Genomic DNA, 14343 nt, shown 5'->3' on the forward strand with positions numbered 1-14343 from the left:
ACCAGAGGAAAGAGTGCCTCCTACTGGCCCTCCAAAACCACTTCCAGCAGCACCTAGTCTCCCATCCAGGAACTGACCAGGACCAACCCTGCTTAGCTTCAGAAGCAAGCCACCAGTGGTATGCAGGGTGGTATGCTGCTGGCAAATTGATAACATATTGGTTTTAAATTGGTTGTAAATCTGAGGTTAGTTAGTAGTATATGACATGTTGAGACAAAATGCTAATCTTTTCAGGGATTAGACCCAAGGAAGCTAGGGGAGAGGTCAGAGGCACCAGGGGGTCCCCTTGGGGGATGATGGGGGTTGTAGGGAGGGGTGTGTGTAGTGTAGGGGGGTACAGAAGGGGTAGAGTCCCCACCCTCTAAAGAAGCTAGGGGAGAGGTTTGGTGCACTTGGGGGACTCTACCCCCCTCCCTCCCAATCCACTTTCCACAGGTCCGAGACCTGAGATATTCCCACCTATCAGAAGCCATTTTGTACACACAGGGATCCATCTGGATCGGCTGGGTGGCTAAACTGCCTTATGACTGAGTCTTTATTCCTTCTGCAACAGTCAGGAATCCATCCGGATGTGCTAATACATTGTTCCACTGCTACAAAGAGTTACACCCCCCCCCCACCCCCCCAAGAAGGATTATACTGCTATGTTGGTACAGACAGAGACCCAGATCTGTTGCTAAACTGCCTTAGGACTGGGCTCCATCCGGATGTGCTAATACATTGTTCTACTGCTACGGAGATCCAACTCACTAATCCCCGTGAGCGATCATTCTGTGTTGTACTACTGCTAACTAGAGGAGGATCCAGATCTCGCCCGAGGGATTAGAGCGGATCCGCTTTAGACGGACTCAGGATCCGTCCGGATCTGTTATACTGATCACTGAACTCCCAGAGAAAACACTCCACTCATCTCCCTGAAACTAACCAGCTCTAGGACTCGCTCTGGAAGCTTAGCAAGACCCCCAATAGCAGTCCTGCCCCACGTCCCAACTCAGCCCAGTGTATAGCAGTCTCAGACTGGCTTTGTAATGGTAATCAAAAGTCTTACACTATAGGGAATGGTAGGGTGCCATTTCAGACACGCCCAGGTATCTCCAGCTCTTTCCACGGAGAAACCACAGGTTGTAGAATCTTTAGTTATATCAGTCGTTTTGGTGAAGTCCAGCTCTTGTCTATATCAGCCTAAACGTGTATTAGAATCAGCCCCCCCCCCAAAAAAAAGTGTCACTCCACTGTTCTCCAGTCAGTTTTTCTGTGTAACCAGTGATCAAGAGGCTTGTCTCTGTGGAATCCCATTGCTCGTTGTCATCAGTCTGTGATGTAACCAGTGGCGTCATCAGACTCGTCTCCAAACATGTCATCAGGGGGATAGCAAGTCGGAATAGGGAGTCAGGGGGTTGAGGCGTTGTTGGCGTGGCGATGTAGCATGGTTGTCATGATGATAAGGCATATGTATACGTGTGGTGTTTGAGGGGACAGAGGATGACAGACAGACAGTGTAGGGGGAGGGGTGACAATGTAACGCTGTCACTACCTGTGGAGTGAACAGGGGGGGATTTGAGGACACACACACATATGCCAAACAAATACACACACACACACTAAAGAGCATGCATACACACACACACACACACACACACACACACACACACAATCTCTCTGCATGCTGAGTGACCACCCACGGGGGGGAAACTGCAGACCATTGCACAATACAGGACAACACACAAGGGTATCACACACACACACACGGAAGTAGGCATGCTGCACACATTTTTTTATACACACGTGCACACACTCACATCTATACAGACAAACACATATTCAAACCGAGCAGGGTGTATGGCTTTGACCCCTGTCTCATAAATATATGACATAGGACATCTCCCCCTTTACCCTTCTGAAGGATATTGTGTGTGTGTGTGTGTGTGTGTGTGTGGCTATGAATCACCCACAATACTGACAAACCTGTCACTAAGGTTGAGTCCAAAATGTCAACCTATTTCCTATTTAGTGCCCTACTTCTGACCAGGGCCTATATGGCTCTAGTCAAAAGTAGTGTACTATTTAGGTAATATGGTACCATTTGGGACACATATTTAGCCCCAGGAGACTGCCAAGAGGAGCAACAAGCTCAGATTAAACACACCCTCTCTCTTTCTCTCTCTCTCCCTCTCTCTCTCTCTCTTTCTCTCTTACCCTCCTCTGTCCTTCCCTCTCTCTTCTCTGTCTCTATCTTCTGTCTCGCTCTATCCACCCACCCTCCCTCCATCTCTCTTTTTCTCTGTAATGGTGTGTCAGTCATCATTAGTTGTTCTTTTGTTTTCTCTTTAATCACCAGCTCTGACATCAACAACCCTGTCACTCACGCTTTGTGTGTGTGTGTGTGTGTGTGTGGACGTGTTTAGCTATACTTGTGGAGAACAGAACTGGGGACATTTTTGTAGTCCACACAAGGTCAAATGCTATTTCTAGGGGGTTTACAGCGCCTTCGGAAAGTGTTCAGACCCCTTGACTTTTTCCACATTTTGTTACGTTACAGGCTTATTCTGAAATGGATTAAATAAAACATTTTCTTCAGCAATCGACACACAATACCCCATCATGACAAAGTGAAAACAGGTTAAGACATTCTTTTAAAATTATATATAAAAAATAAATAAAAATGAAATACCTTATTTACATAAGTATTCAGACTCTTTGCTATGAGACTCGAAATTGACCTCAGGTTTATCCTGTTTCCATTGATTATTCTTAAGATGTTTCTACAACTTGATTGGAGTCCCTCTGTGGTAAATTCAATTGATTTGACATGATTTGGAAAGTCACACTCCTGTCTATATAAGGTCCCACAGTTGACAGGTCTGATGAAACCAAGATGGAAGTCTTTGGCCTGAATGCCAAGCGTCACGTCTGGAAGAAACCTGACACCATCCCTACAGTGAAGCATGGTGGAGGCAGCATCATGCCAGTCGTTCCGGGAAGGCAGGGACTGGGAGACTAGTTAGGATCGAGGCAAAGATGATGAACAGAGCAAAGTACAGAGAGATCCTTGATGAAAATCTGCCCTGGAGCGCTCAGGACCTCAGACTGGAATGAAGGTCCACCTTCCAACAGGACAATGACCCAAAGCACACAGTCAAGACAACGCAGGAGCGGCTTCGGGACAAGTCTCTGAATGTCCTTGAGTGGCCCAGCCAGAGCCCGGACTTGAACCCGATCGAACATCTCTGGAGAGACCTGAAAATAGCTGTGCAGCGATGCTCCCCAACCAACCTGACAGAGCTTGAGAGGATCTGCAGAGAAGAATGGGAGAAACTCCCCAAATACAGGTGTGCCTGGCTTGTAGCGCCATACCCAAGAAGACTGTAATCGCTGCCAAAGGTGCTTCAACAAAGTACTGAGTAAAGGGTCTGAATACTTATGTGACATTTCTACATTTCTAAAAACCTGTTTTTGCTTTGTTGTTCCGGGGCATTGTGTGTAGATTGTTTATTTCAGAATAAGGCTGTAACGTAACAAAATGTGGAAAAAAGTCAAGGTCTCTGCATACCTTCCGAAGGCACTGTAGGGTTAGATTTAGGTTTCGGGTTAGGTTTAGGGTCATGGTTAGGTTTTCAGGTTAAGGTTGGGGTTAAAGTTAGGGTTAGGGAAAATGGGATTTTGAATTAGCGGTGTATGTGTGTATGTGTGTGTGTGTGTACACGGATAGTATGCATGTAGTGCCAAATGTTGGTTTTAATTTGTGTATCTGGCTAGCATCTCGCTGCAGTAACACACACACACACACACACATAAATGGCTAGCCTATCTAATCTAAACACATTCTCTAGAATCAATACACACACACTGCAGGGCTGTAATGGATACTCTAACTATAACCATCAACAACATTGTGTGTCTCTCTCAGTATTGCCACTTATGGACTCTCTCTCTCTCTCTCTCTCTCTCTCTCTATGTTGACAGATTGTGATGTCAGTCATAATGGTACAAACCCGATTGCTACAAAATGAGAACTCCCCTCCTTCCTCCATCTCTCCCCTCCTTCCTCCATCTCTCCTCTCCTCCATCATCTCTCCTCTCCTCCATCATCTCTCCCTCTAGGGAGTGAGTGAGAGAGAGAGAGATACATTTGTGTGTGTGTGCACGTGTGTGTGTGAAGGCGGGAGAACACAGACAGGCTGACTGGTGGTACAGTGAGAAGGTGTGTGTGTCAGGACAACCCTATTGTTTCAGCAGGAGAAAGGGAGGAAACGGAGAGAGGGAGAAAGGGAGAGCGAGGGAGAGGCAACAGAGAGGGAGAAGGGGAAGAGAGCACGACAGCAGGAGAGCGGGGCGCGTCTTTTGTGCTATACATTTACTTGGATAAGATGGGTTAACTGAATAGTTAATACATTCAGTTGTTACACACAGTGTATTTATTATTCATACAGTTTCGTTACATGTATACATATGACAATACTGTATGGACAATATACTATGTGTGATTATACTATATGTACAGTATACGACTGTTCACACATGTTGTGCCATGTTATATTTGCCTCTGATGGTCCCTGGCCCTAGTTCTATAGGGGTCTTTGTGGTTGTCAACCAGAGAGCAGTATAATGGGTGATACATGCCATGTAAATATCTACTAGACCTTCACATGGTGATTGAGAGGGTGTTGGACTGGGGGGAACGCTCTCAGGTCCCGCTCCAAAGACCCAGAGGAGAGGAGAGGAGAGGAGAGGAGAGGAGAGGAGAGGAGAGGAGAGGAGAGGAGAGGAGAGGAGAGGAGAGGAGAGGAGAGGAGAGCAGAGCAGAGCAGAGGAGAGGAGAGAAGAGAGGAGAGGAGAGGAGAGGAGAGGAGAGGAGAGGGACACAGAGAGAATGGAGAGAAGAGGGGATAGAAAGAGAGAGGAGGAATGGAGAGGAGAGGGGATAGAAAGAGAGAGGAGGAATGGAGAGGAGAGGGGATAGAAAGAGAGAGGAGGAATGGGGAGGAGAGGGGATAGAAAGAGAGAGGAGTACGAGGCTGTGCATGCATTCCTCCCTCTCCGGAATGTCTAATGGAGTTACTCCTCCCATCCACTCCGCGTTCCGGCGTTCCAATTGAATAGTTTCTCTCTCTCGCTCCCCCCCCCCCCATTGTCTCACTCGGGTTAAAAGCCTCGGAACGCCGGGAATGCTTGACTGTGTCCCAAAACGACACCCTATTCCCTATTAGTGCACTACTTTTAACAAGGGCCCATAAGTCAAAAGTAGAGCATCATATAGGGAATAGTGAGCCATAAACACACTGCCAAGGTCTCCTCTGCACTCCCTCTCCTCTGTCTCCCTCCATGGCTCTCTCCCTCCCCTATCTGTATCCATCACTTTGTCTCTTTTTTCTCTCCCTCTCTCACCCTGTCTGGCTCCCATCTCCCTCTCTGTCTCTCTCTCTCTCTCTGTCTCTCTCTGTCTCTCTCTCTCTGTCTCTCTCTCTCTATGTCTCTTGTCTCTCTCTGTCTCTCTCTCTGTCTCTCTCCTCTTGTCTCTCTCTCTCTGTCTCTCTCTCTCGTCTCTCTCTCTGTCGCTCTCTCTCTGTCTCTCTCTCGTCTCTCTTCTGTCTGGTCTCTCTCTCTCTCTCTCGTCTCTCTCTCTCTCTCTGTCCTCTCTCTCTCTGTCTCTCTCTGTCTCTCTCTCTCTTCTGTCTCTCTTCTCTGTCTCTCTCTCTCTCTGTTCTCTCTCTCTCTGTCTCTCTCTATGTCTCTCTCTGTCTCTCTCTCTCTGTCTCTCTCTGTCTTCTCTGTCTCTCTGTCTCTCTCTTTTCTCTCTCTGTCTCTCTGTCTCTCTGTCTCTCTCTCTCTCTGTCTCTCTCTCTGTCTCTCTCTCCCTCTGTCTCTCTGTCTCTGTCTCTCTCTCTCTCTCTCCCTTGGCCTCATCCAGTGATTCAACCTTTATCAGTCTTTTGGCTGAAGTATTCTTTAGGAATGTTGATGATCACTGCAAACATCAGAGGAATGCAACATTCTAGAAGGCTCCAGAATTCTTCAGAACACTGGAGCCACATGGGTCCCTTTCACACTAGATTCTAGAACCCAAATCATGTAACGAAAACATCTTATTTCAACGTTCAAACCACTACGACTAAAATAGTACCAGCTAACTATGGTATTAGGTGACAGCCTTCTCTAACTCTGCATCTCTCTTTGCGTTGTTAGCGAACCCTTTCCATGGAATCTCAATGAGAGGCTTTAGACTTTGAGGTTTGAGGGAATTTTTGGGATGAGGGGGGTTTCTTAATCCTTTCAAGGGTGCACCAGGGGTCTCGGGTGAGGCTGAGGGGGTACAGAGGGGTGCGTGAGGACATTGACCCCTCAGTCCACCACAGTAATAGAAACAGCCTTCTAAGGCAGTTATCCCACGTTCCCACTTCTGGCACCAATGATCATGCAGCCTACGGTGTGTGTGTGTGTGCGCGCGTGCATACGTGCATGCTTTAATGTGTTTGTGTGTGGCCTACGTGATCCCACTTCTGGCACCAGTGTGCGTGCAGCTGCAGGGTAGAAAGCAAAGAACAGAACAGAACAGAATACTAATATCACAGCCCAGTGGTGGCTGGTGGGGTTAGCTATATACCAGAGCCCTGAGATCCCTATAGACCTGCCAATAAGAGAGTGGGAAGACTATGACAGACCTTATTATCTATTGAGACTATCTATTGAGACCTTATTATCTATTGAGACCGTATTATCTATTGAGACCGTATTATCTATTGAGACATTATTATCTATTGAGACATTATTATCTATTGAGACCTTATTATCTATTGAGACCTATTATCTATTGAGACCTTATTATCTATTGAGATTATCTATTGAGACATTATTATCTATTGAGACCGTATTATCTATTGAGACATTATTATCTATTGAGACCTTATTGTCTATTGAGATTATCTATTGAGACCTTATTATCTATTGAGACCTATTATCTATTGAGACCTTATTTTCTATTGAGACCTTATTATATATTGAGACCTTATTATCTATTGAGACCTTATTATCTATTGAGACCTATTATCTATTGAGACCTTATTATCTATTGAGACCTTATTATCTATTGAGACCTTATTATATATTGAGACCTTATTATCTATTGAGACCTTATTGTCTATTGAGACCTATTATCTATTGAGACCTATTATCTATTGGGACCTTATTATCTATTGAGACCTTATTATCTATTGAGACCTATTATCTATTGAGACCTTATTATCTATTGAGACCTTATTATCTATTGAGACCTTATTATCTAGTGAGACCTATTATCTATTGGGACCTTATTATCTATTGAGACATTATTATCTATTGAGACATTATTATCTATTGAGACCTATTATCTATTGAGACCTTATTATCTATTGAGAATATCTATTGAGACCATATTGTCTATTGAGACCTTATTATCTATTGAGACCTATTATCTATTGTGACCTTATTATCTATTGAGACCTTATTATCTATTGAGACCTTATTATCTATTGAGACTATCTATTGAGAACTTATTATCTATTGAGACCTATTATCTATTGAGACCTATTATCTATTGAGAACTTATTATCTATTGAGACCTATTATCTATTGTGACCTTATTATCTATTGAGACCATATTATCTATTGAGACCTTATTATCTATTGAGACTATCTATTGAGAACTTATTATCTATTGAGACCTATTATCTATTGAGACCTATTATCTATTGAGACCTTCGCCCGGCAATAGAAAGCTAAAATGTCGACAATAGAACGTTTTCATGTCTTTCATGAAAATGTATTATTTTCCTGCCTTTGTTCTTCTATTGACCCTCTATGACTACATGAGTTTGTAGAATGTGTTTTTATCATCAAATGTCTCACTGTGCTGGGTGCTCTGTTCTAACAGTCATTGTGCTTGGTCATTTTTTATGTACTCACTATCTCTTCTCTCTTTCGCGTTCCTCCAGCTGTCTGGATCACTGAAGAGGAGGCTGACTGCGACTGAGGGGGCCCACCAGGGAGGCTTACGGCAGGGCCAAGGGCCCGGTAATGGCCCTGGTCTGGGTCTGAACGGTACCTCCGACGGTTCTTCCATGACCCAGGGGCCCGGGGGGCCCACCAAGCGACTCTGCCTGGAGGATGTGACCCTCGCCATGGGTACCAGCTTCCAGCAGAGCTCTTACTCTGGAGGACCCAGTCCTGGAGGTCATGGAGGTCCTGGAAGTCAGGGGTCACTTGAAGGTAACAGGCTGGGGAATGGGAACAACGGGCTGGGGTCACCCTACTCTATGCCCCCTAAGGCGAGTCCTGGGTCTGGGGGGCCTGGAAGTGTTGGTGGAGGACAATTTCACCCCAATGGAAGCTCCTCGTCGGCCCCATCGGTTGAGCAGGAGCTCCAGGATATTCTGGATGAGTTGACCAAGAACCCAGATCCTTCTCTGCAGGAGTTGGATCTGGACAAGATACTGGGGAATAAAGAGGAGCAGAATCAAGGATCAGGGCCGGGGTACATCCACCCACATTCGCCCAAACGCTCCCCCCAGAGAACCACATCTCACCTGGAGAGCCACCTCACCCACTCCCCAGGCTTTCCACAGGCAGGGTCTCCCCAAGTAGGCCCGAGTCTGGCCGGAGCCCCGTACTCCATCCCCCACCCCTCCAAACCCGTTCCCTCGCCTCTCTCGGCTTCACCACACCATTCCTCTTCATCCCAGAACCAAGCACGTTCTCCGATGTTATCCGCAGCCCTCTCCTCTCGACCCGGGTCTACTTGGCACGAGGTATCGCGAGCTCAACAGCTCCAGCAAATGGCGTCCAACTCCAACAAACACCTTTCCTCCAACACCCCTATCCCCCAGAACCAGACCCAGAATCAACCCCAGACCCAGGCCTCTATGCCTCCTCTATCCCAGCAAGGTTCACCCTGGGGCGGGCAGAAACTCCCCAACTCCTCCCCGCTCCACCAACAACCATTCAGCCCGGCTGGAAGCATTCAAAGCCCCCAGGGTTCAATGTCAATCTCCATCCTGGCTCCAGCTCCGTCTGCAGGGCCTTCACCACCCTACCGCCCAGATAAGCTAGGCAGTCCGGCTCTCGCCCAACCCCCCTTTAGCCCACAGAGTACCCTTCTACCTTTAGGAAACACCAGCACATCCAGCACTTCATCCAACATCCAGGGGTCACAAGCCAACTACATGCCCAGTGGAGGTGCACCAACATCAGGCGCCACAAGACCATCTCCCCCCTACCGAACTGACAAGCCTCACCAAAGCCCGGCGCTCCAGTCCCAGCATCAACCTCAACCCCAGAACCAACCCCAAACCCAACAACCACATCCATACAGCACCCAGAACGGGTCAGGACCCAACAACAACATCTCGAGTCAGCTCTACAAAGCCATGACGGCGGGTCAACCCAGCAGCCTCAAGCTACTCATGCAACAACAACAACAACAACAACATCAACAACAACAACAGCAACATTCAAACACGCAACAGCTACAGACGAACGCCCAACTGGGCCAACACCCGTCCATGTCCAAACCATGTGGTGGTGGAGTCCCGCACCAGGAACCCTCATATTCCTTCACCAACACCAAGCCCCTCCGCCATTTTGACCTGGACCCCCAGCAGAAGATGGGAGGAGGGGGTGGACCCCCAATGGGCCCTGGACAGGGTGGACCCCCCAACCCCATGGCTGGTTACCGTGGAATGCAGCATGGTGGTGCAGCCGGAACACCAGCGTCAGTAGCAGCGAACCATGCCCATCTATTGCAACAGAGGATGCAGCAGAGAGCAGCAATGCAGCAGGCCGCAGCAGGAATCATGGGGCCACAACACTGTAGAGAGGTGAGTCATGATTGGTAGATTTTACATCCTGGTTGCAGTATGTAGAGCGGTGATTGGATGGTTATATTGTCTGGTTGCAGTATTTATTGGGGTGCAAAAGTTGTCAGTAGTGCCTCCTCTGAGGTCATGTCTGTGTTGGGTTACTGCTTTAGTTGTCTTTTTGTTCAGGGAACTTAATGCTGCATACTTTTATTTTGACGTTTTTCTCAGGGCCTGTCGCAAATGTTTTCCTTTAGGACTGAGTCCCACTCGTTCAAGGGTTTTTCTTAATTCTTACTATTTTCTACATTGTAGAATAATAGTGAAGACATCAAAACTATGAAATAACACATATGGAATCATGTAGTAACCAAAAAAGGGTTAGACAAATCAAAATATATGAAATATTTGATATTCTTTGCCACCCTTTGCCTTGACGACAGCTTTGCACACTCTTGGCATTCTCTCAACCAGCTTCACGAGGTAGTCACCTGGAATACATTTCAATTAATAGGTGCGCCTTCTTAAAAGTTAATTTGTGGAATTTCTTTCCCTCCTAATGCTTTTCAGTTGTGTGTGGAGGGATGATCAGTTGTGTTGTAACAAGGTAGGGATGGTATACAAAAGATAGCCCTATTTGGGAAAAGGCCAAGTCCATATTATGGCAAGAACAGCTCAAATAAGCAAAGAGAAACAACAGTCCATCATTACTTCAAGACATGAACGTCAGTCAATCCGGAATATTTCAAGAACTTTGAAAGTCTCTCAAGTGCAGTCGCAAAAACCATCAAGCGCTATGATGAAACTGGCTCTCATGAGGACCGCCACAGGAAAGGAAGACCCAGAGTTACCTCTGCTGCAGAGGATAAGTTCCAGCCTCAGAAATTGCAGGCCAAATAAATGCTTCACAGAGTTCAAGTAACAGACACATCTCAGCATCAACTGTTCAGAGGAGATTGTGTGAATCAGGCCTTCATGGTCTAGTTGCTGCAAAGAAACCACTACTGAAGGATACCAATAATAAGAAGAGACTTGCTTGGGCCAAGAAACACGAGCAAAGGACATCAGACCGGTGGAAATCTGTCCTTTGGTCTAATTAGTCCAAATTTGAGATTTTTGGTTCCAACCGCCGTGTCTTTGTGAGATGCGGTGTGGGTGAACGGATGATCTCCGTATGGGTATTTCCCACGGTTAAGCATGGAAGAAGAGGTGTTATGGTGTGGGGGTGCCTTGCTGGTGACACTGTCTGTGATTTATTTAGAATTCACACTTAACCAGCATGGCTACCACAGCATTCTGTAGATACGCCATCCCATCTGGTTTGCGCTTAGTCCCACTATCATTTGATTATCAACAGGACAATGACCCAACACACCTCCAGGCTGTGTAAGGGCTATTTTACCAAGAGGAGAGTGATGGAGTGCTGCATCAGATGGCCTGGCCTCCACAATCACCCGACCTCAAACAAATTGAGATGGTTTGGGATTTGTTGAACCGCAGAGTGAAGGAAAAGCAGCGGACAAGTGCTCAGCATATGTGGGAACTCCTTCAAGACTGTTGGAAAAGCATTCCAGGTTGAGAGAATGCCAAGAGTGTGCAAAGCTGTCATCAAGGCAAAGGGTGGCTATTTGAAGAACCTCAAATATAAAATATATTTTGATTTGTTTAACACTTTTTTGGTTACTACATGGTTCCATATGTGTTATTTCAATGTTTTGATGTTTTCACTATTATTCTACAATGTAGAAAATAGTCAACATAAAGAAAAATAATTGTTTGAGTTAAGTGTTCTAAAACTTTCAACCGGGAGGAAATTGGATGTTAGTGTGGAACTGTTGTGCTCGACTGTTTCTGCTGCTTTGGACTGACTTACGTTGTTTAGGCCCGGAGAGAATTTACTGAGAAAAGGCTACAAGAACTGTAGCCTTGTTCGTGTGATGTGGTATTCCATCATGAAGTGTTGCCGTCTGCAGCATTTGGAGTTCAGCAAAAGGGGCAAGGTTACAGAGGACAGGATGAGGGGAGAGGAGCAATGGAGAGCCCAGGAGAGGTGGGGAGTAGTTGTGGTGGGGGAGTGTAGGGGGCAGAAGAGGGGTAGCTACATAGAGGGGGGGCCCCCTGCTGTTTTTCAAAGGGGGATGGAGGAGAGAAGTCAGTGTGTGTGTGTGGAGGGATGGGGGGCTGTGTTAGATTAATTATGTAGAAGACAGAAGGGAACAGGGAGTGGAGGAATCTCTTCCTTTGTGTAGCGGTACCTTAAACCAAATGGCACCCTATTCACTATATAGTGCACTGCTTTTGACCAGGTGCTGGTGAAAAGTAGTGCACTATACACTATATACTAATTAAAAGTCACCACAGTCATACATATCTATTTTGTGTATTTAATGTACATGCAGTGGTTAGGAGGGCCCCTTTCCAAGTTCCCTACTTACTTACTGTAAAGACAGGATTCCATATCTGCTACATCTACCCTAATACACTTCCTGGTTGTAAAATGGGATAGAAGTGTTTAAAAAGTGTTACAGCGAATAAACAGTCTAAAAAACACTGTGACATGTTTTCATTGAAATTCAAAATAATTATAAAAAGTGTTTCAGAAAAGTGTTTCGTTATGTGTTCAGAGCCTACACGCTTGGTTTTACAGTGTATAGGAGGACGGTTTTGGAGGGAGGTGTTTTTTAGGAGCTGTGTGCGTTAGGGGCTTATTAACCGAGGGGCCCCTTTAGCGCTTACTCACTCCTTCCCGAGAGGCCAACCCTTCCCCCTCCCGCTCATCCCCCTCTCCCTCCTTCCCTCTTATCCCCTCTTTTCTAAAATTCATTATCCTTCATTGGAGTGCATGCTGAAAGAGTGCTACTGGGCAGAGAAGGGGGTGGAGAGAGAGAGAGAGAGAGAGACAGCGAGAGAGACCGAGACAGAGAGAGAGAGAGAGAGAGAGGAGGGGGGGTAGGAGCTTCAAACACACCGCGCTCTCTCTGCCTCAAAGATTCTGCTTGCTGCTGCAGGAGAGAATGCTGCCGCGGCAATTTGAAACCCAATCTAAAGACACACACACCACACACCACAGAAACACACTAATGTACACGTGTATGCACGCACGTGCACGCACCACACACACACACACACACACACACACACACACACACACACACACACACACACACACACACACACACACACACACACACACACACATACACACAAATGTAAACATGTATGCACACACAGCATTCACGTTTGTCTTAAGCAGCACTCACAAATACACACTAAAACACTATTTAAACATCCCCTGTACACACAATATACACATAACACATTCTTAAAAAGATACACCACAAGGCATTGTTCAGGTAATGAGCACTCCCACATGACAGCAAACATATTAAGCACTCAATCATCCACACTTACGTGTAGCGCACACCCACACGCGCACACAGCGAGTGCAGTTTTCTAAAGCCCAGTTCTGTCGTGTGAACTCAAGGCAGGGTTTTCCTGGCAATAGCAGCTTTTTCGTATTTGTTGACTCAAGTGGGGTTCCCCTCCCTAACCTTCCCTCCCTCCCTCCCTCCCTCCCACACACACACACACTTCTATGGAAAGGCCTTCCTCCCTCTCTTTCTCTTGTCTCTCGCCAACAAAATCTCACTATCTGACTGACACATTCTGACTTCAGTATGAGTTTTTATGGTTAAGTTTAGGCATTAATTACAATCAGTTAACTTAAGGGTTAATGATTGGGATCGGGTTAAAACAGAAACTACTCAATGGTTAAGTTTAGGCATTAATTATGCCCATCCACAATGCCTTAGAAAGCCGAGAGCCTACTTGATGGTAATAGCGAACACCAATGGCCCTAGTGGCCGGTATTGAAGGCATCTCCCGGCGTCCTGGGGCCCTGGATGAACGTCAAAAACGGCATTGGATCTTGTGTGACCTGGCTGCTCTCTCTGCCTTCTCTCTCTCTCCCCCTCTCCTTCTCTTTACTTCTCATTCTCCCCTCTCTCTTCCCCCTCTCCTTCTCTTTACTTCTCATTCTCCCCTCTCTCTTCCCCCTCTCTCTGTCTCTCGACAGCTCTCTCTCTTTCTCTCTACACCTCGCTCTCTTTCTCTCTCTCTCTGTCCACCTACTCAAGCTGAGTTGCATTTAAAGGGGAGTGCCTTGCACTGACTGTCTCTTCCGTTTTCTCTCTTTCACTCTTCCTCTTGCTTCCTTCACTCACGCTCTCTTTCTGCATTCGGTCTCGCTCGCTCTCTTTCTCTCTCTCTCCCTCTCTCTTTCACTCCCCTCTGTTCCTCCCTCTCTCACTGTTGACTTCTTCTTTCTCTGACTTCTGGTTTAGGGCTGTGCAGCTGTGAGCAGGGAGAAAAACAGTCACACTCACCCACACACAGGGACAAAATGTGTATTAAGGCCTGCTATGTGCTCATACAGTTGCAAGTGTTTTTCTATGTGAGCCTGTTATTTACACACCATAGGAATGTATAGCTGTGTGTGTGTGTGTGTGTGTGTGTG

At 46.4% G+C, this 14343-nt stretch overlaps 1 protein-coding gene across 1 annotated transcript in view; it reads left to right on the plus strand.

Annotated features, from left to right (window-relative positions):
* si:ch73-211e3.1 (trithorax group protein osa) overlaps positions 1-14343 on the plus strand; it is an 86991-nt gene that overhangs the window by 32002 nt on the left and 40646 nt on the right. The window contains exon 2 of the mRNA XM_020491297.2: positions 7968-9848. Within this exon, the coding sequence (XP_020346886.2) occupies positions 7968-9848 (1881 nt within the window). The remainder of the gene's footprint in view (positions 1-7967; positions 9849-14343) is intronic.

Source organism: Oncorhynchus kisutch, linkage group LG9 (genome assembly GCF_002021735.2).
Source record: "Oncorhynchus kisutch isolate 150728-3 linkage group LG9, Okis_V2, whole genome shotgun sequence".
Classification (NCBI taxonomy): domain Eukaryota; kingdom Metazoa; phylum Chordata; class Actinopteri; order Salmoniformes; family Salmonidae; genus Oncorhynchus; species Oncorhynchus kisutch.